Source organism: Zonotrichia albicollis, chromosome 2, assembly GCF_047830755.1.
Source record: "Zonotrichia albicollis isolate bZonAlb1 chromosome 2, bZonAlb1.hap1, whole genome shotgun sequence".
Classification (NCBI taxonomy): Eukaryota; Metazoa; Chordata; class Aves; order Passeriformes; family Passerellidae; genus Zonotrichia; species Zonotrichia albicollis.
Genome location: NC_133820.1, coordinates 11,850,891 through 11,870,907, shown reverse-complemented (window position 1 = coordinate 11,870,907; position 20,017 = coordinate 11,850,891). Strand labels below are relative to the sequence as shown.

At 61.9% G+C, this 20,017-nt stretch overlaps 2 protein-coding genes across 4 annotated transcripts in view; one reads left to right on the top strand and one right to left on the bottom strand.

Annotated features, from left to right (window-relative positions):
* Nucleotides 1-2,676, bottom strand: part of NUP98 (nucleoporin 98 and 96 precursor) — a 39,329-nt gene extending 36,653 nt beyond the window's left edge. The window contains exons 1-2 of one of the 2 annotated variants that reach the window (XM_074533338.1): nucleotides 2,519-2,648; nucleotides 1,165-1,306 (exon numbers count right to left, since the gene is read on the bottom strand). The gene's annotated coding sequence lies outside the window, so the exon portion shown is untranslated. Of the gene's footprint in view, nucleotides 1-1,164; nucleotides 1,307-2,518 lie in introns of both variants that reach the window. The other variant, XM_074533333.1, reaches the window with a different exon arrangement.
* A 262-nt stretch (nucleotides 2,677-2,938) lies between these two features.
* On the top strand, nucleotides 2,939-18,755 carry PGAP2 (post-GPI attachment to proteins 2). 2 transcript variants are annotated; one of them, XM_074533504.1, is made up of 6 exons: nucleotides 2,939-3,060; nucleotides 5,008-5,181; nucleotides 6,281-6,533; nucleotides 9,678-9,772; nucleotides 17,888-17,996; nucleotides 18,476-18,755. In XM_074533504.1, exons 2-6 carry the CDS (start codon nucleotides 5,017-5,019, stop codon nucleotides 18,604-18,606), a joined length of 753 nt encoding a protein of 250 aa, XP_074389605.1. In that variant the 5' UTR covers nucleotides 2,939-3,060; nucleotides 5,008-5,016; the 3' UTR covers nucleotides 18,607-18,755. The 2 variants fall into 2 exon arrangements, with proteins under 2 accessions (XP_074389605.1, XP_074389596.1); XM_074533495.1 differs by having other exon boundaries at nucleotides 9,678-9,784.
* The last annotated feature ends 1,262 nt before the right edge of the window (nucleotides 18,756-20,017 follow it).

The following is a 20,017-nucleotide window of genomic DNA, read 5'->3' as shown; positions in this document are numbered from 1 at the left end:
CCAGCATTACCCCCAAAAGTGCCATGCTAACCAAAAATAATGGGTGTAATAATTCATCAAAAGCCATATAAGCCAGAAAAAAATGACAATACTAACCAGAAGAAATACACATTACTAAAATAATGTCCAATAACAAAAAAAAAAGCTAGTACTGCCCCACCCCTCCAGATTCAGCAGGAAATGAGGAATTCCCCCACATTCCCAGGTACTCCTGGCAGCAGCAGCCACACTCAGCTCTGCAGACCATCAGCAGTGCAACGATGGCCCACACCAGGAATATTCCCAAGGCAAACAATTCCAGCTAAAGCCCAAGCTGCCCTTTCCCTGTGCCCAAGGCAAGCACAGAGGGACTGGGCACTGCCCAGCACAGCCTCCCCCAGGGCAACTGCTACATCCATGTGCCCAGCCTTGAAACTCAAGTGCTTGTTTCCCTAACACCAGCAGCACTTTCTGGGAATGGCCAAATCCAGACTGGGAGCAGCCACAGGCTCCCCCCATCCCTGAGCAGCCCAGAAGAACCAGCCCAGGCAGGAGAAATAAAAGGATGATTTGTAGTGTCACCTCCAACAGACACACCACACAATTCTGGAGTGTTAAGGGTCTCCACACATCCACAGGCAAAGCCTTACAGGCTTCATTTGTCCCAGGAAGAGGAATTTCAGGGGAAGGATCCTGGTAAAAGGCAGGAAAAGCTGCTCTGACAAACTCTCAGAGCTCCCCAAGCTGAGAGGAGCTCCTGGGAGAGGGTAACACAGCACCCTGAGCCCTCCTCACCTTCTCCCATGGGATGCCTGGTGCTGGCACAGCCCTGCCAGCCCATGCAGTGCCAGCTGTGCCCACCTTGTGCCCAGCCCAGAGCACTCAGTGCCACCTCCAGGGCACACCTGCAGGGATGGGCACTGCAAAGCTCCCTGGGCAGCCCCTGCCAAGGCCTGAGCTCCCTTTCCATGGGCAAATTGCTGCTGCTGTCCCAGCTGAGCCTCCTGTCAGGGAGTTAGGAGAGTGGAAAAGTCCACTCTGCACATCCTTTTTTCCAGGCTGACCCCCAGGTCCTTCTCCACCAGAATCTGCTCCCAAAGACACCTCTTCACTCCTATTGAATATTTTTCAGGCACCTCCCCTTGTGCCAGTCCAAGTTTCTCTTTCAGGCCAGATAAAAATCACCTGCACTTTCCCGCTGTCCGATGTTGTGACTCTCAGCTTTATCTGCAAACTTACAAGTCACTCATTTTCTGTGGCTCCTCTAAGTCACTGCTCTCACATTGTCCTGAGATCACTAAACGCCAAACTCTACCTAAGAAGAAAACTAAAAAATCATATTTTAAGAGAAAATTTATTAGGGTTGTTATAGAAAGATTTCCCCCTCCCACAGCAAGCATTTTGTTCTACCTCAAACCCAACCATCCTCCCCTGCACCTCGAGGGCTGTGTCCAGTTCTGGGCTCCTGAGAGAAAGAGAGCCCTGGAGGGGCTGGAGCGTGTCCAGGGCAGGGAATGGAGCTGCGAAGGGGCTGCAGAATCCCTGAGGGAGCTGGAAGGGGCTGGGGCTGGAGCAAAGGAGGCTCAGGGGCCCTCGTGGCTCTGCACAAGGCCCTGCCAGGAGGGCACAGCCGGGGGGGTCGGGCTCTGCTCGCAGGGAACAGGGACAGGAGCAGAGGGAGCGGCCTCAGGCTGGGCCAGGGCAGGCTCAGCTGGGACAGCAGCAGCAATTTGCCCATGGAAAGGGAGCTCAGGCCTTGGCAGGGGCTGCCCAGGGAGCTTTGCAGTGCCCATCCCTGCAGGTGTGCCCTGGAGGTGGCACTGAGTGCTCTGGGCTGAGGACAAGGTGCCCATGGGGCACAGCTGGCACTGCATGGGCTGGCAGGGCTGTGCCAGCCCCAGGGATTTGGGGATTCAGCGAAGACAAGAGCTGGAGCAAAATTAGTAAAACTCGAGGGTTTTACACAGGATCCCCCTCCCACTCGCTGCAGCCCCAGCTGAAGAGGGACCCCACGCCCCAAAAAACTCTAATTGAAGTTTAACAGCAACAGCAGAAAATCCCGCAGAACCACCCAAACACACCCACATCACCAACACAACTTCAAGTCACATGTAACCAACTTAACTTTAAACTACGACTATTTAACACGACAGTAAATAACTCCCGGCCCCGGGGAGCGCCGGGCCGTTACTCGCATCCAGAGTCGCGTATCCCCCGTGGAAAACACCCGGAATCTCCCACCGGACCCGCACCGGGACAGCCAAAAAGGCCTAAAAATCCCCCAAAGCGGCCAGGTACTGCGGAGAGAGCCGCGGCACGGCTGCCGGGAAATCCCAGCCGCTCACGGCCTCCCCGCCTCCCTCCAGCCCTCCCTCCGTCCCGGGGCCTCCCCGCGCCCCCCCCCTCCGGGACCGCCCGGTCTCCCGGCACAAAAGGCCTGGCGGCGGCGCCACGGCCACGCCGGGAGGGCAGGGCTGCCGGGCCGCGCCGCTCGGCGCGGGAAGCGGGCGGGGCAGCGCCCGCAGGCCCCGGTGCTCACCGCGGGTGCCGGGAAGCGCCGCTCGGAGCGGCCGGGCCGGGTCGGGCCCGCGGTGCCGCCGCCGCCGCCTCACGGGGCCGCAGCTGCGTCACAGCCCGCGCGCGCACTCCCGGCCTCCCCCGCGCGCCGCCTCGGCCCCGCCCCGCTTCCGCCTCCCATTGGCCGCGCCCCCCCGCTCTCGCCCCGAGCTCAACGCTGATTGGGCGAAGCTGCGCCGCGCACTGAGCTCCCATTGGTCGAACGGGCGGCGGAGAGGGCGGGGCTCGGCTCCGCGGAAGGGTCCAGAACGGCCCGTGTCTCGGCGCCACCCTGACATCCGGGGCGTTTAGAGGGGGCGGGGCTTCTGCCGCGAGGACCAATCGTGCGTGGCGGCGCGCGGGAGCTGGGCCCCGCCTCTTAAAGGGGCCGCAGCGGGTTTTTGGGGCGGGGGAAAGAGAGGAAGAGGTGGGAGAAAGGGAGGAAGAGGAGGAGGCGGAAAAGGCGGAGGAGGCGTGGTGGGGCTGCCGGGCCGGGCCATGGGGCAGCGCCACGGGGGCTGAGCGGTGAGCGAGGGCATGGGGGTGTTGGGGAAGGGTCCCAGGGAGGGTCTCTGGGGGAATGTGGGGTGCCCCGAGGGGTCACTCGCTGCGGGAGCCTGGGGGTCCTGGGGCGGGGGGCGCCTGCGGGGACCCCGGGGGAGCCGGGGGTGCCCGGAGAGGGGTTTAAGTCGGTGTGCGGTACCCGGGACAGCTCTCGGGGTGCTGCTGCCCCTGTCCTGCAGGACAGGTCGCGGCCATTCAACACGCGGTACAAAAGGTTTGCCTTTTGTTTGCCCTCTTTGGGCGAGATCCCCGCGGGGAGGGAGGGCAGGGGCTGTGGGGCTCCTGCTGTGGGGTCCCCGGGCTGTCCCACGGCACAGGGAGCTGTGGCCGAGCCCCCCGAGGGAGGAGCAGGGTTTGGGAGGCTCCATCCGCCGCCCCGGGCTGTGGGGAGCCCTCGGGGGGTCCCGGGGAGGGTAGCCTGGGCCGGCTGGGGACCCCCTTCCACACCCGGCCCTTTGGAGCTTCCCTTTCTCTTGGCTTTTTTCCTCAAATAATTCCCTCAGTCCGTGCCCAGCAGCGCGGGTGCGGCTGAGCTGTGCGTTCGTTCTGTGGCCCCTCGCTGCTTGGGGTCGGTGCCTTCCCTGGGGCTCGGTACCCCGTTGTGGGGGGCTTTTGGTGCGGGTGCAGTGGCCGTGGCACTGCCCAGACAGCTCAGGGATTGTCTATAAATCCGATTTGTCCCGCAGCCGGGATCCATCCCAGCCTGATCCCTTGGGGCTGAGGGGATTCCTTGGGGCTGGGGATCGCTGTGCCTGTCCCCGCGTTCCCGACCTGACAGCCCGGTTTTGTTGTGTGGGGCTTGTGCTGCCCTGACCCTGCAGCCGGGGGTGTGCGGAGCTATGGAATGTCCTGAGGGAAGGGACCCCCAGGGACCCCCCAGTGCCAGCCCTGCCCTGCCCAGAGCCCACTAAGCCCAGCCTGGGCATCCCTGGCAGCGCTGGCCAAAGGCTCCTGGAGCTGTAGCAGCCTCGGGCCGTGCCCATTCCCTGGGCAGCCTGGGCAGTGCCAGGAAGATAGGAAGAACCTTTCACAATATCCAGCCTAACCCTGCCCTGGCCCAGCTCCAGGCAGCGCTGTCTGTGCAGGGCCGGGTGCGGCGGGGCGAACACGGGTTGTGGAGCCGAGGCTGCGGGAGCCGGGGCTGCGGGAGCCGGGGCTGCGGGAGCCGGAGCCGGGGAAGCCGGGGCTGTGGGAGCCGGGCTGTGGGAGCCTGAGCCGGGGCTGTGGGAGACGGGGCTGTGACAGCCGGAGCCGAGGAAGCCGGGGCTGTGGGAGCCGGAGACGGTGAAGCCGGGGCTGTGGAGCCGGGGCTGTGGGAGCCGGAGCCGGGGAAGCTGGGCTCTGGAGCCGGGGCTGTGCCGGAGGAGCTGCAGCTCCCGGCGGGACTGACAGCGGTGGCCCGGCTGTGTCAGCGCTGCCCCGAGCACAGGGAATGGTCTGGATGGATGCCACGGGACAGGGTTCACGTGCCCTTCCTGCCAGATCCCTCTGGAGGGTGGCAGGGAACGGCCCTGCTCTGCCCTGCACTGCCCTGCTCTGCCCTGCTCCCTGTTCTCCGTGAGTCTCGAGGTGCCTGTGTCCACACAACAGGATTTCTTTGGTTGCCCATCCTGTGTCTGTGGGGTCACTCAGGGTGTGAGGGGCTGAGCTGTGTGTCTGTGGGGTCACAGGGGGTGTGAGGGGCTGAGCTGTGTCTGTGGGGTCACTCAGGGTGTGAGGGGTGAGCTGTGTGTCTGTGGGGTCACTCGGGGTGTGAGGGGTGAGCTGTGTCTGTGGGGTCACTCAGGGTGTGAGGGGCTGAGCTGTGTCTGTGGGGTCACAGCCCCGCCTGTGACTGATCCCCACCCTGTCACCCTGCCCAGAGCAGGACAGAGCACCCCGGTCAGACATTGGTTTGTTGATTTCCAGGTTTCCAAGATGCTGCAGGTCCCGCTGCCGCTGGACCGGGACGGGATCCTGTTCCGGCTGCGTTTCACCACGCTGGCCCTCGGCACTGTGTTCTGCCCCCTCTTTGGCTTCCTCTTCTGTGTCATCTGGTCTCTGCTCTTCAACTTCCGTGAGACAACTGCGACCCACTGTGGGGTGAGAGACTATGTGGGGGAAACCCGTGTTCCTGGGGGGTGACAGAGCTCCTGTGTCCTCCTGGGCTCCTCTCTCTCCTCCTGGGCTCTTCTGTCTCCTCTCCTGGCCTCCTCTCCCTCCTTCTGGGCTCCCTTCTGCTCCTGGGCTTCTATCTACCTCCTATATTCCTCTCTCCTCCTCTGTCTCCTTCTGGGCTCCTCTCTTGGGCTTTCCCACGAAAGTGTTCCAGAATCCAGAGCAAGCTGCGTTGTTTCATTGTCCTTGTGATGCCTCAGGACCAGCAGCAGCAGGTTTGGCTTTGTGCTGGGACTGAAGGCAGCACAGACTGGTCAGGCTGGTGTCTGGACTGGGCACGCTGGGGGTTATTGCAGTGAGGAATAAAGGTGGGGAAGCTGAAGGGAAATACACTGTCCTGGGGAGGGGTTGGTGCAGAGCTGCTGCCCTACATCTGCTGGAGTTCGGAGGAGCCACAGGCGTCAGGGAGGGAGGGCCTGGAGCTCCATGTGGGATGGGATTGGGCTCAGAGCTTTCAGGCTGCTGGATGAGCAGCTGGACACAAGCTGGGGATGGAGGGCAGGAGACATCTCACTCCAGCAGGAGAGCTTCAGCAGGGCCTGGAGTGCTAGGGCAAGGGGGAATGGCTTCCCAGTGCCAGAGGGCAGGGCTGGATGGGATCTTGGCAATGAGGAATTGTTCCCTGGCAGGGTGGGCAGGCCCTGGCACAGGGTGCCCAGAGCAGCTGGGGCTGCCCCTGCATCCCTTGCAGTGCCCAAGGCCAGGTTGGACACTGGGGACAGTGGGAGGTGTCGCTGGGCCTTAAGGTCCTTCCAACCAAAACTATTCTGGGATTCTCTGGACAATCAGGAGAGGAAAAGCGAGAAGCCTGAGCAGGTACCTGGGCAGGGCCCCCCAGCACCCCAGGACTGCCCCAACAGGGCTGTGGGATCCACAACCCCATGGGATGGACCGGGACACTGCCACGATACATCCCCTGGCTTTGGGGCTGGGAATTACTCGTTGAGCATTACGGAAAGGACAGTTTCGGTGTGTGGAAGGGCTGACCGTATGTGCCTGTCCCCACGGGCCCGTGTCCCCGCAGGTGCCCAACTACCTGCCGTCCATCAGCGCGGCCATCGGGGGCGAGACCCCGCAGCGCTACGTGTGGCGCCTGTGCATCGGCCTGCACTCGGCGCCGCGCCTGCTCGTGGCCGTGGCCTACTGGAACCACTACCAGAGCTGCCACTGCCCCCACCCCCGCTACCTGCGCCTGTGCCACGTCACCCTGCTGCTCAACCTCATCGAGAACTTCGCCCTCCTCATCCTCACCTACGTGTCCTCCACCGAAAACTATGGTAGGTGTCACCCCCTGCCCACCACCCCTCTCCCTGCAGCTGGGAGAGAAAACAGTGAAAAGCCCCCAGGGAGTCCATTGGAGTTAGTGGTTATAGAGGAATGGAAGGTGCATGGCATGCAAATAGTCCTGGTTTTCCCACAGCTCTTGGTTGCTGATGCTTGGTTGAAGCCCTGGGTTCAGGTTGGGGATGGAGCCTGGACCAGGCGTTGGCACCTGGTACCACCCCTGTGCCCAGGCCTGATCCAGGGCTGAGGTGGGTCAGAGCTCATCCTGCTTCCCCTCCATCCCCACAGCAGGGCTGGGCTCTGAGCTGGCTCTGCTCCAGCTGCCTTCACGTACACTCGCCAGGAGTTTCTGGGCAAAATTTCATAGAATCATAGAATGCCAGACTGGTTTGCATTGGGAAGGGACCTCAGAGCCCACCCAGTGCCACCCCTGCCATGGCAGGGACACCTCCCACTGTCCCCAGTGTCCAGCCTGGCCTTGGGCACTGCAAGGGATGCAGGGGCAGCCCCAGCTGCTCTGGGCACCTTGTGCCAGGGCCTGCCCACCCTGCCAGGGAACAATTCCCCATTGCCAAGATCCCACCCAGCCCTGCCCTCTGGCACTGGCAGCCATTCCCTGGGTGCTGTCCCTCCATCCTTGTCCCCAGTCCCTCTGCAGCTCTCCTGGAGCCCTCCAGGCCCTGGCAGGGGCTCTGAGCTCTTCCTGGAGTTTCTCCTCTCCAGGTGAGCACCCCAGCTCTCCCAGCCTGGCTCCAGAGCAGAGGGGCTCCAACCCTCTGACAGCTCCTGGAAACAGAATCAGTTGTTCAGGATAAATCCATGTATCCAGAACCTGGCCATGACAGACTGGGAAATTCTCTTCCCCCACATGGTCTCATCTCAGAGGAACACAAGTGCCAGTGCTGGTGTGCAGCTGCTGTTTCATCCTAGAATCTGGAGGAGGCACCAGGGGTTAAGTGGAGAGCACTGAAATGCAGGAGCCAGCAAGGTGGTGCTGTTGCAGTGGGAACACACTCTGTGCTGGGCTGTATCAGCAGGACAGTAATGTGTTGGCTTTTCCTGCACAGCAGGATGGTGATGATGGGTATTGTGTCCAGCTGTGGGCTGGAGAAGGACTGGGGACAAAGAATGGAGTACCTGGACAAGGGGAATGGCTTCCCAGTGCCAGAGGGCAGGGCTGGCTGGGATCTTGGCAATGAGGAATTGTTCCCTGGCAGGGTGGGCAGGCCCTGGCGCAGGGTGCCCAGAGCAGCTGGGGCTGCCCCTGCATCCCTGGCAGTGCCCAAGGCCAGGCTGGACACTGGGGCTGGAGCAGCCTGGCACAGTGGAGGATGTCCCTGCCATGGCAGGGAGTGGGAGGAAAAGGTTTTAAGGTCCTCCCAACCCAAACTGTTCTGGGATTCAGGGCTGTGGTGCTTTGAGCAGAGTCCCAGGATCTTCCGCAGCCTTTGGGGTGAGGATGGTCTCTGGTGGAGCCCAGTGACTGGGATGGCAGGGCAGGAACCTCCTGCTGATGGGGGTCTGTCAGCGATGGAGAGAGACAGGGAGACTGACTCTGTGATCAGAATCCAATTTCATTGTGGGATACAAACACTTATATACTATTTCAGGGAGATTAGTAATGTGTACTGCAATGGTTAGGCTAAAATCACACACACAAACTTATGCATATAACAGCATCTCTTGCTTGCAGAGTTTAATGGGATTTTCTTTTTCTGGTAAACTGTCTGATTTAATCTTCTTACAATCTAGGTCTAATTTTCAAAGTTCCGTTTGCTTTTGCCAAGGCATCCTGTTATCAAATCTCTTATGCTAACCAGGTCCAAAGTGCATCATCTGTCTTGTGTCCCCCAACATTCCAACAGAGGTCTGTGCTCTGGGACCTGTCCCTGTCCCGCTCACCCTCCTTGTCTCCTGCCAGCCTTCCCTGTCCCCATGGTGAGGTGTCCCAGTGCCCCTCTCATGGCAGGGTCTGCAGCCTGACCTGCCCCAGGGGCTTCTCCAGCTTGTCCAGGCCAGGGCCCTGCCCTTGGAAATGCAGGTGCTGCTCTGAGGTTTGGCCAGCAGGGCCAGCCTGGTGCAGAGCCCTGGGAGCTGAGGCTGACCCACTTCCTGGGATCCTCACCCCAGACTAATCCCCGGCTCTGGGGAAAGTTTCAGCCCTGAGCTGCCGTGCTCAAGTTAATCATCCCTGCAGGACACCCCGCTCTGACCTCTCCCCATCCCTGCAGGGCACCCTGCTCTGACCTCTCCCCATCCCTGCAGGGCACCCCGCTCTGACCTCTCCCCATCCCTGCAGGACACCCCGCTCTGACCTCTCCCCATCCCTGCAGGGCACCCTGCTCTGACCTCTCTCCATCCCTGCCGGGCACCCCGCTCTGACCTCTCCCACCTGCTGGCACCTCACTCCTCACGTGCTTCCCTGCCCCTGGCATGGAGAGGGCACACAGGGATGGGCATTCCTGGTGTTCACGTGGTTGGGAATTCAGCCTGAGGTTCAGCTTCTGGGGAAGGGAAGTTCTCTTCAGAGCAGCACTTATGAAAATCTCTCACCTGAAGGTGCAGGGGCTGTGTGGGGCCTTGGGAGCAGCTCTGCCTTAGCCTTGCTCCGGCTGCTTTCCCAGCCTGATCCTGTACCTGGGCTAGTCCAGCTGTGCACAAGGCAACCTCAGGCTGCACATGAGGCTGCTGATGGGCAGTAGGTAATACAGGGGGACAGAAGATGGACTTTTCTGGATTTTGGACTGATTCACTCTATACCCCCTTCCTGTGCCTCAGTTTTCCCATCCCTAGAACAACAGCGGCAATGCTGAGCTGCTCCCAAGTGTTACTTTACAGCTGTGAGAAGCTGTGGTTCCAAAGCACAGAAACACCCTCCAGGCACTTTGGGATAAGTCTTCCAGGCACTTTTATCCCTTTCCAGGCACTTTTATCCCCTTCCAGGGGGCCCTGAGGCAGCAGGAGAAGGTTATGGAGCCGTGCTGTGCCTGTGTGCTGCCAAGACCCCACTGGAGTCCCAGCATCACCAGGGGCGCTGGGGCTCCCAGCAGAGCACAAAGCCCTCCCAAATCCTGTCCCACATTCCCCTTGTGCTCCTGGCTTGGATTGAACAGGAAACCTGTTGTTTGTCAATCCAGCAATCCACGAAAATGCCTTCATCGTGTTCATCACGTCGGCCCTGGGCCACATGCTGCTCACCTGCATCCTCTGGAGAATGACTAAGAAACACACAGTAAGTCCCGAGGTACAGACACTTTCCTTTCTTCTCTCTGTGCTGGGAGCTGGGAGGGGGCTTTGGGCTGGCACTGAAGGGCTTTGGCTGTCCTTGCTTGTGAAGGTGCTAGAGGAGCCAACAGCAGCAGGTGAAATGGAAGAACTCACCAAAATCTATTTACCAAAGTAAAACGGGAAGGAAGCTTTTTATTTCCCGTTTTCTGGTTTTATCATAGAACCACAGAATGGTTTGGGTGGGAAGGGCCCTCAGAGCCCACCCAGTTCCACCCCTGCCATGGCAGGGACACCTTCCACTGTGCCAGGCTGCTCCAGCCCCAGTGTCCAACCTGGCCTTGGGCACTGCCAGGGATGCAGGGGCAGCCCCAGCTGCTCTGGGCACCCTGTGCCAGGGCCTGCCCACCCTGCCAGGGAAGGATTTCCTCCCAGTATCTGATTAAGTTTTGATTGAGAGATCATATTGGAAACCACTCAGTATCCCTGTGGATTGGGATTGCTCATCCCTTCTCCATGCCTGTTTCTAAACTGAATTTGGCTTCCCTGTGCTGGGCATTGCTGGCCCTGCAAGCCGGGAGCAGCAGGCAGCAGGAGCTGTTCTCCCTTTGCTCCAGAATGACTGTGAGCAGGCTGGCTCTGGCTCCTTTTCTGGGGAAGGGTCAGGGGGTGCAGGGGCTGCCTGTGGGGTCAGCAGGTCTGGGGGAGGATCCAGCCAGGGACTCCTGGTCCCATTGCCTGGATGCAGCTTCTGTGCTGGTTTGTGGTGTGAGTCCTGGGCCTTGGGCAGGACATCCAACTTGGTCCTGGATTTTGGGGCAGGTGGGCAGGACATCCAGCTTGGTCCTGGACTGTGGGCACTGGCAGCCATGGGCAGGGCAGGACATCCAGGACACGTGAGGAGTGAGGTGCCAGGACCTGCTTCTGTACACTTCCCTTCACCTGTGGATCTGAACTGCCTGGATTTGTCTGTCCTTTCCCCTCAGGATACTTCTCCCTAGCTGATCCCAGTCCAGCCCTCATGGTCCCAGTGTTAAATGGGGAGGGGTCCTGCGGTTCTGTTCCCCCAGGAAGGTGACACTTTGTAGAGCAGAGTCCCTAGGAGATGTGTTCCTGTGTCCCAGGCTGGGAAGATGCCAAGGGCTGGACAAGCTTCTCCAAAGGGACTGTGAGCAGGGCTGCAGGGCAGGTGCTCTGCCTGGGTCTGTGTCCCAGCAGGATTTGTGCTGTAGGGCTGAGCTCTGCAGCCCTGTCAGGATGAGTGCTGTGGGGCCCAGCCCTGTCAGGATGAGTGCTGTGGGGCTGAGCTCTGCAGTCCCAGCAGGATTTGTGCTGTAGGGCTGAGCTCTGCAGTCCCAGCAGGATTTGTGCTGTGGGGCCCAGCCCTGTCAGGATGAGTGCTGTGGGCCCCAGCTCCACATTCCTGGAGCAGCTCCTGCTCTGTCACCACTGCTTATCCTCCCCTTCCGCCAATTCAGCGAGCTTGTCCCTGCTGCCTGACTCCAGAGACCTGGGAAAGAAGCTTCCAGCAGCTGTTTGGCTGCAAATCTCCTTAGGAAGGGGACTTGTGGAGATTCTGAGAGTCTCCTCTCTCCCTGGGAAGTGATCTGTTCTCCCTGCTGATATGGGAATAGCGGGAGCTCGCAGTCATTCCCTGGCAGCTTTCCCACAGCTTCCTTTATTTCTGTCATATTGTTTTGGCTTGTCTTTTTTCTGGGTGAGACCTCCCAGGCCCCAGATCTCCTCCCCTGCCACGTCACCCACTGGGGCTGGTTCATCTCCCCTGCAATGGACAGAGGTGAGGCATCCCAGATCCTGGGCTCAGCTTTAGGCCCCTCAAGGCAAGAGAGCCTGTGGAGGGCTGGAGCATGTCCAGGGAGGGGAATGGAGCTGGGGAGGGGGCTGAGGGAGCTCAGCCTGGAGAAACGGAGGCTCAGGGGACCTTGTGGCTCTGCACAGCTCGTGACAGGAGGGGACAGCCGGGGGTTTGGGCTCTGCTCGCAGGGAACAGGGACAGGACAGGAGGAATCAGCCTCAAACTGTACCAGGGGAGGTTCACATTGGATATTGGGAAAATCACTTCCTCGGCAGGGCTGTCCAGCCCTGACACAGCTGCCCAGGCCAGGGGTGGAGTCCCATCCCTGGAGGTATTTCACAGCTGTGTGGGTGTGACACTCGGGGACATGGATTAATGGTGCCCTTGGCTCTGCTGGGGTGCAGTTGCACTTAGTGCTCTCAGAGGGATTTTCCAGCCTCCTTGTTTTCTGTGACTCTGCCCATGGACTGAAGGAATCTGCACATCCATGAGGGGAAGGGCAGGGAGCGTAGTGACACCTTGGCTGAGCATGCCAGCACCTGGCACAGTGCCACCCCTCACTTCCTCCTCCCGTCCTGGAACACCCCTGCTGGTGGAGGGGGGCCGCCCTCGGGATGCATGGTCCCCCCAAAGCTGGGGGGTTCCCTGAGGAGACAGGAGCCCTCCAGGGCCAGCCCTGACCCGAGGCCCCCGGGGGTGCGGTGCCCCTGTGCCAGCTGCGGTGCCCCCGCCCGCTTCGTGCGCGGCCACAGGATGGAGCTGTCGCCCAGGGCACGAGGGTGACGGCTAAGGGAGGAGGAGGAGGAAGGCGCGGCGGGGTGACGCAGCTCGCAGCTCCCAGGCCGGCTGTGTCGGGGTGAAGGTGGCACAGTGCTTGTCACACCACCAGGCGTCCCCTTTGGCCAAGGGCCTCAGGTCACTGCAGCTGCCGCGTCCCCGTGTCCGGTGGTGGCCTTGGGCCGGTGCCACCAATCCCTCCCATGGATCCTGCGGGCCGTGCAGGGTCTCCTGGGCTTGTCCCACTCTCTGCCTGGATTCCTCAGGCTCCAAGCCCTCTGCTCAGGGCTGGTGGCCCTGGCAGGCTTGGCACAGCTCCTGTGACACCCGTGGCTTGCTTGGCTCGGCAGGGTGGGACACAGGAGGTGCCACTGCCACGTTCAAGGCTGTGCATTGCCAGGGAGCTGCCCAGCCACGCTCGTGGGGCTGTTTTAGGCCAGGGCGCAGCTGATCCCTTTGTGTACATCACAGCACCTTGGGGACAGACTCTGGCTTGGCTGGTGTCCCTTGTGGGGCCTTTGTTCACATGTGCTGCCCCCAGCCCTGGAGCTGGCGATGGCAGGAGAGGACAGGTGAGCAATGGCTCCAGTCCTGTGATGCTCTGTCCTTCCCTTCTCCCCAGCAGAGGGTCCCAACACGGTTCAGGCTCTCCAGGGCCAAACCTGGGACCAGGACAAGCTCCATGTGGGGAGCTGCAAGGAGAGGGGAACAGGGGGGCTGTGCCTTCCCCGCCCCACAGCTGGCACTGCTTTAGGTGGGGGTTGAGCTCCCAGGTCTGGCATGGTAGGAGGGACAGGAATTGCTCTTGCAAAAGCTGCTCGTGTCCCACAGGGCTCCTGTTGCAACTGGTGTTGTGTGAGGGCAGGAAGGTGCAGAGGAACTGGTTTGTAATGGGGAAGTACAGGCGGTTTCCAGTTTCGAGGTGGCAAATGGTGAGAGAAAGGAAAATAAAGCTCTGTGGGAGGGGAGAAGAGAGAAAGCAGGACAGAGAAAAGGAGGGGAGGGGGCAAAGCAGAGGAGAGAGATTCTGTGGAAAAGGGAAATGGAGCCTGGCAGCCTTCAGCTGTGGCTGATCACTGCGCCCTGTGCTTGGTGCTTGGCCGTGGCATGGCAGTGCCCACCTGGGCTGGCAGCTCTGCTGTTCCTGGCTGCCTGCTCGCCCTTAAAACCTTCCTTCCCCCAGCCCTGAGTTGCAGAGCTGGGCACTGGGGCAGAGCAGTTTCACTTCTTGTTTGCAAACGCACTTTCCTTTTCCCTCCCAGCTCAGGGCTGGTGGCCCCAGCACACACCAGTGTGTGCATGAGGTGGGCACCAGGCTGGCTGGCTCAGGAGAGCTGCAGAGGGACTGGGGACAAGGCCTGCAGGGACAGCACCCAGGGAATGGCTGCCAGTGCCAGAGGGCAGGGCTGGGTGGGATCTGGGCAATGAGGAATTGTTCCCTGGCAGGGTGGGCAGGCCCTGGCACAGGGTGCCCAGAGCAGCTGGGGCTGCCCCTGCATCCCTGGCAGTGCCCAAGGCCAGGCTGGGCGCTGGGGACAGTGGGAGGTGTCCCTGCCATGGCAGGGGTGGCACTGGGTGCTGGGCACAGCCCAGGCTGCACCAGTGCAAGGGCACAGGAGGAGCTGTGGGGCACAGCCCCCTGTGTCCCCTGGGCCCAGCTGAGCCCCGGAGCTGGAGCAGGGTGGGAGCTGTGGCCCTGCCCAGCAGGGCCCTGTGAGCAGCAGGGACCACAAGCACCCTGGTGACCACGCGTGGTTTCACCCCAGCTCCCTCAGCGCCCCCGGAGCGCTGCTGTGGCTCAGAGGCGCCGTCTGTGAGCAGCTGAGCTCCGTGTGGGGCCCTCTGGGCTCTCTGCACACACCCGGAAACCCTCCAGGGAGCTGGGACTGTGTGTGACACGCAGCCCTGCAGGTGCCACTTGTGCCTCAGAAAGGGATGGTGGCTCCCGGGCAGAGCCAGGGCCTGGGCGCTCCCTGCAGAGTGAGCTGTTGCTGTTTGAGTTAAGGTCACTGTCAGCCCTGTCCCAGTCAGGGACTGGGGGCTAGGCACAGTGCTTCTGCTCTCTGGAGGCAGTGCGAGAAGCAGGAGGCTCCTGTGGTAGCTCACAGCAGCCACTCAGCCCTCAGAGCTGCATTTGCAGGGCTTGGAGCTCCCCCAGGGTGGGGAGACCCCCAGTGCCTTCTGTGGGATGGGAGCAGCATCTCAGTGTGCCCATGGGCTGGGCTGGGAGCAGCATCCAGAGTGTGCCCATGGGCTGGGAGCAGCATCCAGAGTGTGCCCAGGGCTGGGAGCAGCATCTCAGTGTGCCCAGACTGGGAGCAGAGTCCCAGAGTGTGCCCAGGCTGGGAGCAGCATCCCAGAGTGTGCCCATGGGCTGGGAGCAGCATCCAGGCAGTGCCAGGCATTGTCCCTGCTTCCCATGGCCCCAGCTCTGTGGGGAAGCCACCAGAAGCCACCAAACTCTGGCTGCCTGTGAGGAAAGAGAGGGTTAGAAAATCCCCAGGATGGGTGCTCCAAGCTGAGCTGGTGCCAGGCTGCCCTGTGGCCTGGCTGGGGCTGCTGGGCTGGCACAGCTGGAGCTGCCAACTTCCTCCTGGCAAGACAGACTGGGGCAAGCAGTGTCACAGAGCCAGCCCAGCCCGCCGTGCATGCATGTGTGTCTGGCTCAGAAAAGCACAGGGAATTATATTTAGTGCCCAGCTGGCGGGCCTGTGCTGAGGCTCATTCCCCAGCAGGCAAAGGTGAGTCAGGAGCAGGAGGCTGGACAGCTCAGGGAGGAGAGAGTGGCTGCAGCAGAGAGCCTGGGGGCACACTCTGGATGCTGCTCCCAGCCCAGGGCACACTCTGGATGCTGCTCTCAGCCCATGGGCACACTCTGGATGCTGCTCCCAGCCCATGGGCACACTCTGGGATGCTGCTCCCAGCCTGGGCACACTCTGGGATGCTGCTCCCAGCCCATGGGCACACTCTGGGATGCTGCTCCCAGCCCATGGGCACACTCTGGTATGCTGCTCTCAGCCCATGGGCACACTCTGGATGCTGCTCCCAGCCCTGGGCACACTCTGGGATGCTGCTCCCAGCCTGGGCACACTCTGGGATGCTGCTCCCAGCCCTGGACACACTGAGATGCTGCTCCCAGCCTGGGCACCAGTGAGGGGATGGGCAGCTCCTCATCCAGCAGCTCCTGGAGCTCTCACCATGCTCCCCAAAGGCCCTTTCCCTTGCTGCTGCAGCAGGGCAGGGTGGCACTCCAGCTCCCACATCCCAGCTCCCACATCCCCCGGGGGTCCCCATGCACCCCCAGTGCCCCTGCTGTGCTGGGCATCCTGCCTGTGCTCCTGCAGGGACCTCCCGAGGTGCCACCTTCCCAGCCAGCTCTGCTGAGCCTCCTGGCATGTCACCAGGTGCCCTGTGATCCCCTGGCACCGGGCTGAGCCAGCTGTGCCCTGGAATTAGGGATTAACACCTAATCATCCGTGTGATAATCCCCGGCCCAGACCAGCAGAGGGGGAGCTCAGGGGGCACCCAGAGGTGCCAGGGCACTCTGGTGACCGGGGGTGGCTCCCACAGGGTGGCATCAGGACCAGGGCGTTGGGCAGGGTGACCTGTGATGGTGTTCACAGGGGTCTTGGGTTGAGGGAAGAGACGAGAATATTGACTCCATGTTCAGAAGGCTTGATTTATTATATCATATATATATACATTAAAACTATACTAGAAGAATAGAAGAAAAGGTTTCATCTCAGAAGGCTGGCTAAGATAAGAACAGAAAAGAATTAATAACAAAGGCAACTGTCTCAGACTCTCTGAGCTAGCTGGGCTGTGATTGGCTATTAATTATAAACATCTAAGATGGGCTAATCAAAGATCTACCTGCTTACATTTTGTTCTTGAAGCTTCTCAGCTTCTCAAGCAGAAAAGTCCCTAAGGAGAGGATTTTCCTGAGAACATGTGTGCGACAATGACCCGGGGTGTTGCGTGCCTCGGTGCCCCGGCAGGAGCGGGTCCCGGGGGCCCAGGCAGGAGCGGGTCCCGGGGGCCCGGGCAGGAGCGGGTCCCGGGGGCCCAGGCAGGAGCGGGTCCCGGGCAGGAGCGGGTCCCGGAGGCCCCGGGGGCCCGGGCAGGGTGTGTGGGCGCGGCGGGGCCGTGCCGGGGCTCAGCGCAGCCCTTTGCTGCCGTGGGAGCGCGGTGGCAGCGCGGTGACAGCGCTGTTCCCAGCCGCTTTTCCGGTGCGAAACTCGGCGGCACCGCGCCTCGGGGCTGGCTCTGCGCTCCCGGTGCCGCCGCTGCTGCTCACACCCGCGCTCGGCTGGGCTGGGCTGGGCTGGCCCGAGGGACCGGCGGTGCCCGCAGGCAGGGCCAGCCCGGCCCCCGTGGGCTGGAGGTGGCGGCACCCGCGTGTCCCCGCACGGTGTGGTGCCCGTCAATCCGTCCTTCCTCTCTGGGTTTTCCTCCCTGGCACGCGTTATGGGGGTAATGGAAAGTGTGATGGGGCAATTTAAATTTTCCTTGTTATCAGCGCTCCCTCAGAATGGAATCTTTGTCTCATGTGAAGCGTCAGGCGAGGGGGAAATTCCCCTCCCACCTGCAACAGCCAGGGCTGTCTGTGGTATCCCCAGCCCCTTCTGTGGGGCTGTCCCCCCTTGCAGCCCCAATGCTCATTGGGCTCCAGACACGGCTTGGGGTTCCTCTGCCCCCCAGGCTGTAGGATCCTTATCCATGACCCTCAGGGTGATGGAAGAAAGAGAGGCAGGAACTGGAGCCAGCACCTGCTGTGCCTGCTGGGGGTCAGTGCAGCCCCAGCCCCAGCTTTGGGGTGCTGGGCAGAGGGCTGGGAGCCTGTCACAGGGGACAGGCCTGGCCCCTGGCTTGTCACAAAGGCTGAGCCCTGCGGGACAGAGTGGTGAGCTGCGAGTGTGGGGCTGCTGGCAGCATCGCCGTGCTCTGTTCCTGCCCCATCAGAGGGGGTGCTGGGGGCAGGATGGGGCCCCTCCAGTGCCAGGGCGTGCTGGGCGAGCTCTCCAGCGCAGCACCCGCCCCAGCTGCCGCCCTTCATGTGGTTTCCTCCTCCCTGCTGCTGTTGTGGGTGAGGGGGTGCAGCACCCGCTGAATTCCCTGTGCCCTGGGGCCACCTGCAGCCACCCGGGCCCGGGGATCTGCCTCTGGTAGAGCCTTGGCCCATCCTCGAGGGGTCCTCTGAGCACCCCAGCACCAGGGGCACCATATTGGCTGGGGCTCTGTGGCTCCCTCACACCCTGTATCTCCATGTAGGTGTGAGCCCCTGGCATCACCCAGCCCTGCCCCAGCCACCCCTGGGGCTGGCCTGGGGGGCTCTGCACGAGGGGCCAGGGTGCAGAGACCCCCGGGGCTGTGCGGGGCCAGGGCAGAGCTTCCCTGGGAGGGGATGGCGTGGCGTGGCATGGCATGGCATGGCATGGCATGGCATGGCATGGCATGGCATGGCATGGCATGGCATGGCATGGCATGGCATGGCAGCTCTGGCATCAGCCAGCCCTTGGCCTCTTCCAGGAGCGCAAGTCGTACAAGTGGAAGCAGCTGCTCTTCTTCTTCACCTTCATCACGTTCGCGTTCGCCGTGTGCGTTTACTTCCACCACAACTGGTACTGCGGCCCTGGAGGTGAGGGGGCTGCTGGGGGGCGTGGGGAAGGGGCTGGGTGCTCCCAGAATCACTGAATCCCAGGATTGTTAAGGTTGGAAGGGATCCCTGGGATCAGCAAGTCCCAGCTGTGCCCCATGCCCACCTTGTTCCCTGCCCACTGAGTGCCACCTCCAGGCCTTCCTTGGACACTTCCAGGGATGGGCACTCCAGACCTCCTTGGGCAGTTCCAATGCCTGACCACCCCATCTCTGAAAAAATTCCTTCTGGTGTCCAAGAATTCCTCCTGATGTCTGACATCCTCCTAATGTGATGCCTTGCCTTCCAATCCCAGCCCAGGGAAGCTCCAGGTGCCCAGCCACGCTTCTTCCCTGGTGGGGCCCAAGCCCCCCCGCCCCTGCTCTGCTGTCCCAAACAGAGACAGGGCCCACAGACCCCCCCCAATTCCCGGGGCCGATGCAGCTGTGGGTGCCCCTCACCTGCTGTGTTTCCTCCTGCAGTGTACACTGTCTTCGCCTTCCTGGAGTACCTGGTTGTCCTCTCCAACATGGCCTTCCACATGACTGCCTTCTGGGACTTCGGCAACAAGGAGCTGGTGGTGAGCTCCCTGCTGGAGGACAAGCACTTCTAGGCAGCCCCGTGCTGGGGGCTCCTCTTCCCTGTGCTGCTGGAGGGGGGCTGCCTGTTTGCTGTGGAGCTGCTGCGAGGGTCCTGCCGAGGCCCCTGAGTGTCTGTCCCTCCTGCACCTGCAGCTCTGCTCCTGGGGAGATGGGGCTCTCCCAGGGACTGACCCCCTGTCCTGGCTCCCTCCAGCTCCAGGAGGGCAGGACAGAGCAGGAACAGGCACCTGCTGCTTTGGAGAATGCTCCAGGGAGAGCAGGATGCTGCTCCCAGTGTTGGGGCAGGGGGGTCCAGCCCTGCCCTGCCCTTTCTTGGCCTGGGGGGTCTCACAGTTCCTCCTCCAGGCTGGGGGTCTTGGGGCAAGTCCTCAGAAAGGGCTGGTGGCCTTTTGGGCTGGCTTCAGGCGCTGCTCTCTGACTGGCCTGGGCCAGGTCCTGGCCCACGTGTGCCTGAGTGCCCAGGAGGGGAGCAGGAAGGTGCTGGGCCGTGCAGGGACTGCCTGGAGCAGGGTGGGAGCACACGGGGCACAGCAGGTGCTGGGAGCATCCAGGTCTCACTCCTGGCCTTTCCCAGAGGCCCCAGCAGCACGGGCTGTGCCCGGGGTGCTGTGCCCATTGCAACCCAGCAGCACCGGCTGTGCCCGGCGTGCTGTGCCTGTTTCAGCCCAGCAGCACCGGCTGTGCCAGGGGTGCTGTGCCTGTTCCAGCCCAGCAGCACAGGCTGTGCCCGGGGTGCTGTGCCCGTTCCAGCCCAGCAGCACAGACTGTGCCAGGGGTGCTGTGCCCATTCCAGCCCAGCAGCACAGGTGGTGCCCGGGGTGCTGTGCCCGTTCCAGCCCAGTCTGAGGAGGAAGGCTGGGTGTGCTGGTGCTGGAGGGCTTTGCCCCAGCGTCCCCATGGCTTCCCCTGTGCCGTGGGGCTGGAGCTGGGACCTGATGGGGTGCAGCAGTGCCCCCAGTGTGCAGCTCTGGCTGCCAGGGCACAGGGCACATGGCTGGATGGCAGATGGGGGCTGACAGTGTGCCCAAGCTCCTCCTGCAGTGCTGCTGTCTTGATTTGGGGAGGTCTGCACTTGCCAGGGTCTGTCCCACCCCACGGAAGGAGCAGTGTGGGTCCCCCCCTGCCCTTCACCTGAGCACAGCCACCACCGAGAGTCCCCTGGGATGTTCCAGAGCTCATCCCAGGGTGGGCAGAGCCTCCTCCAGCGGGAGCTGCGGGGCCCTGGCAGAGCTGGGGCCGGGCTGGCTTTGAGCAGGTCCTGCTGCACGTGTCCATCGTCGGTGTCCCCATCCATGGGCTCCATCCGTGTCCCTGCATGCGTGTGGCGCCTTGGCTTTGAGGTGGAAATAAAGCACTAAGTATTTTTGTGAGCTCCTGGCAACTTCCATAGCATTTCCACCTGACCCAGCCTGGCATGGCCCT

Coding starts and splice junctions, on each gene's coding strand:
- PGAP2 (XM_074533495.1), top strand. CDS start 5,017: ATGCTGCAGGTCCCGCTGCCGCTGGACCGGGACGGGATCCTGTTCCGG. Junction 5,182..6,280: donor CAACTGCGACCCACTGTGGG/GTGAGAGACTAT, acceptor GTGTCCCCGCAG/GTGCCCAACTACCTGCCGTC. Junction 17,997..18,475: donor CTGGTACTGCGGCCCTGGAG/GTGAGGGGGCTG, acceptor TTCCTCCTGCAG/TGTACACTGTCTTCGCCTTC.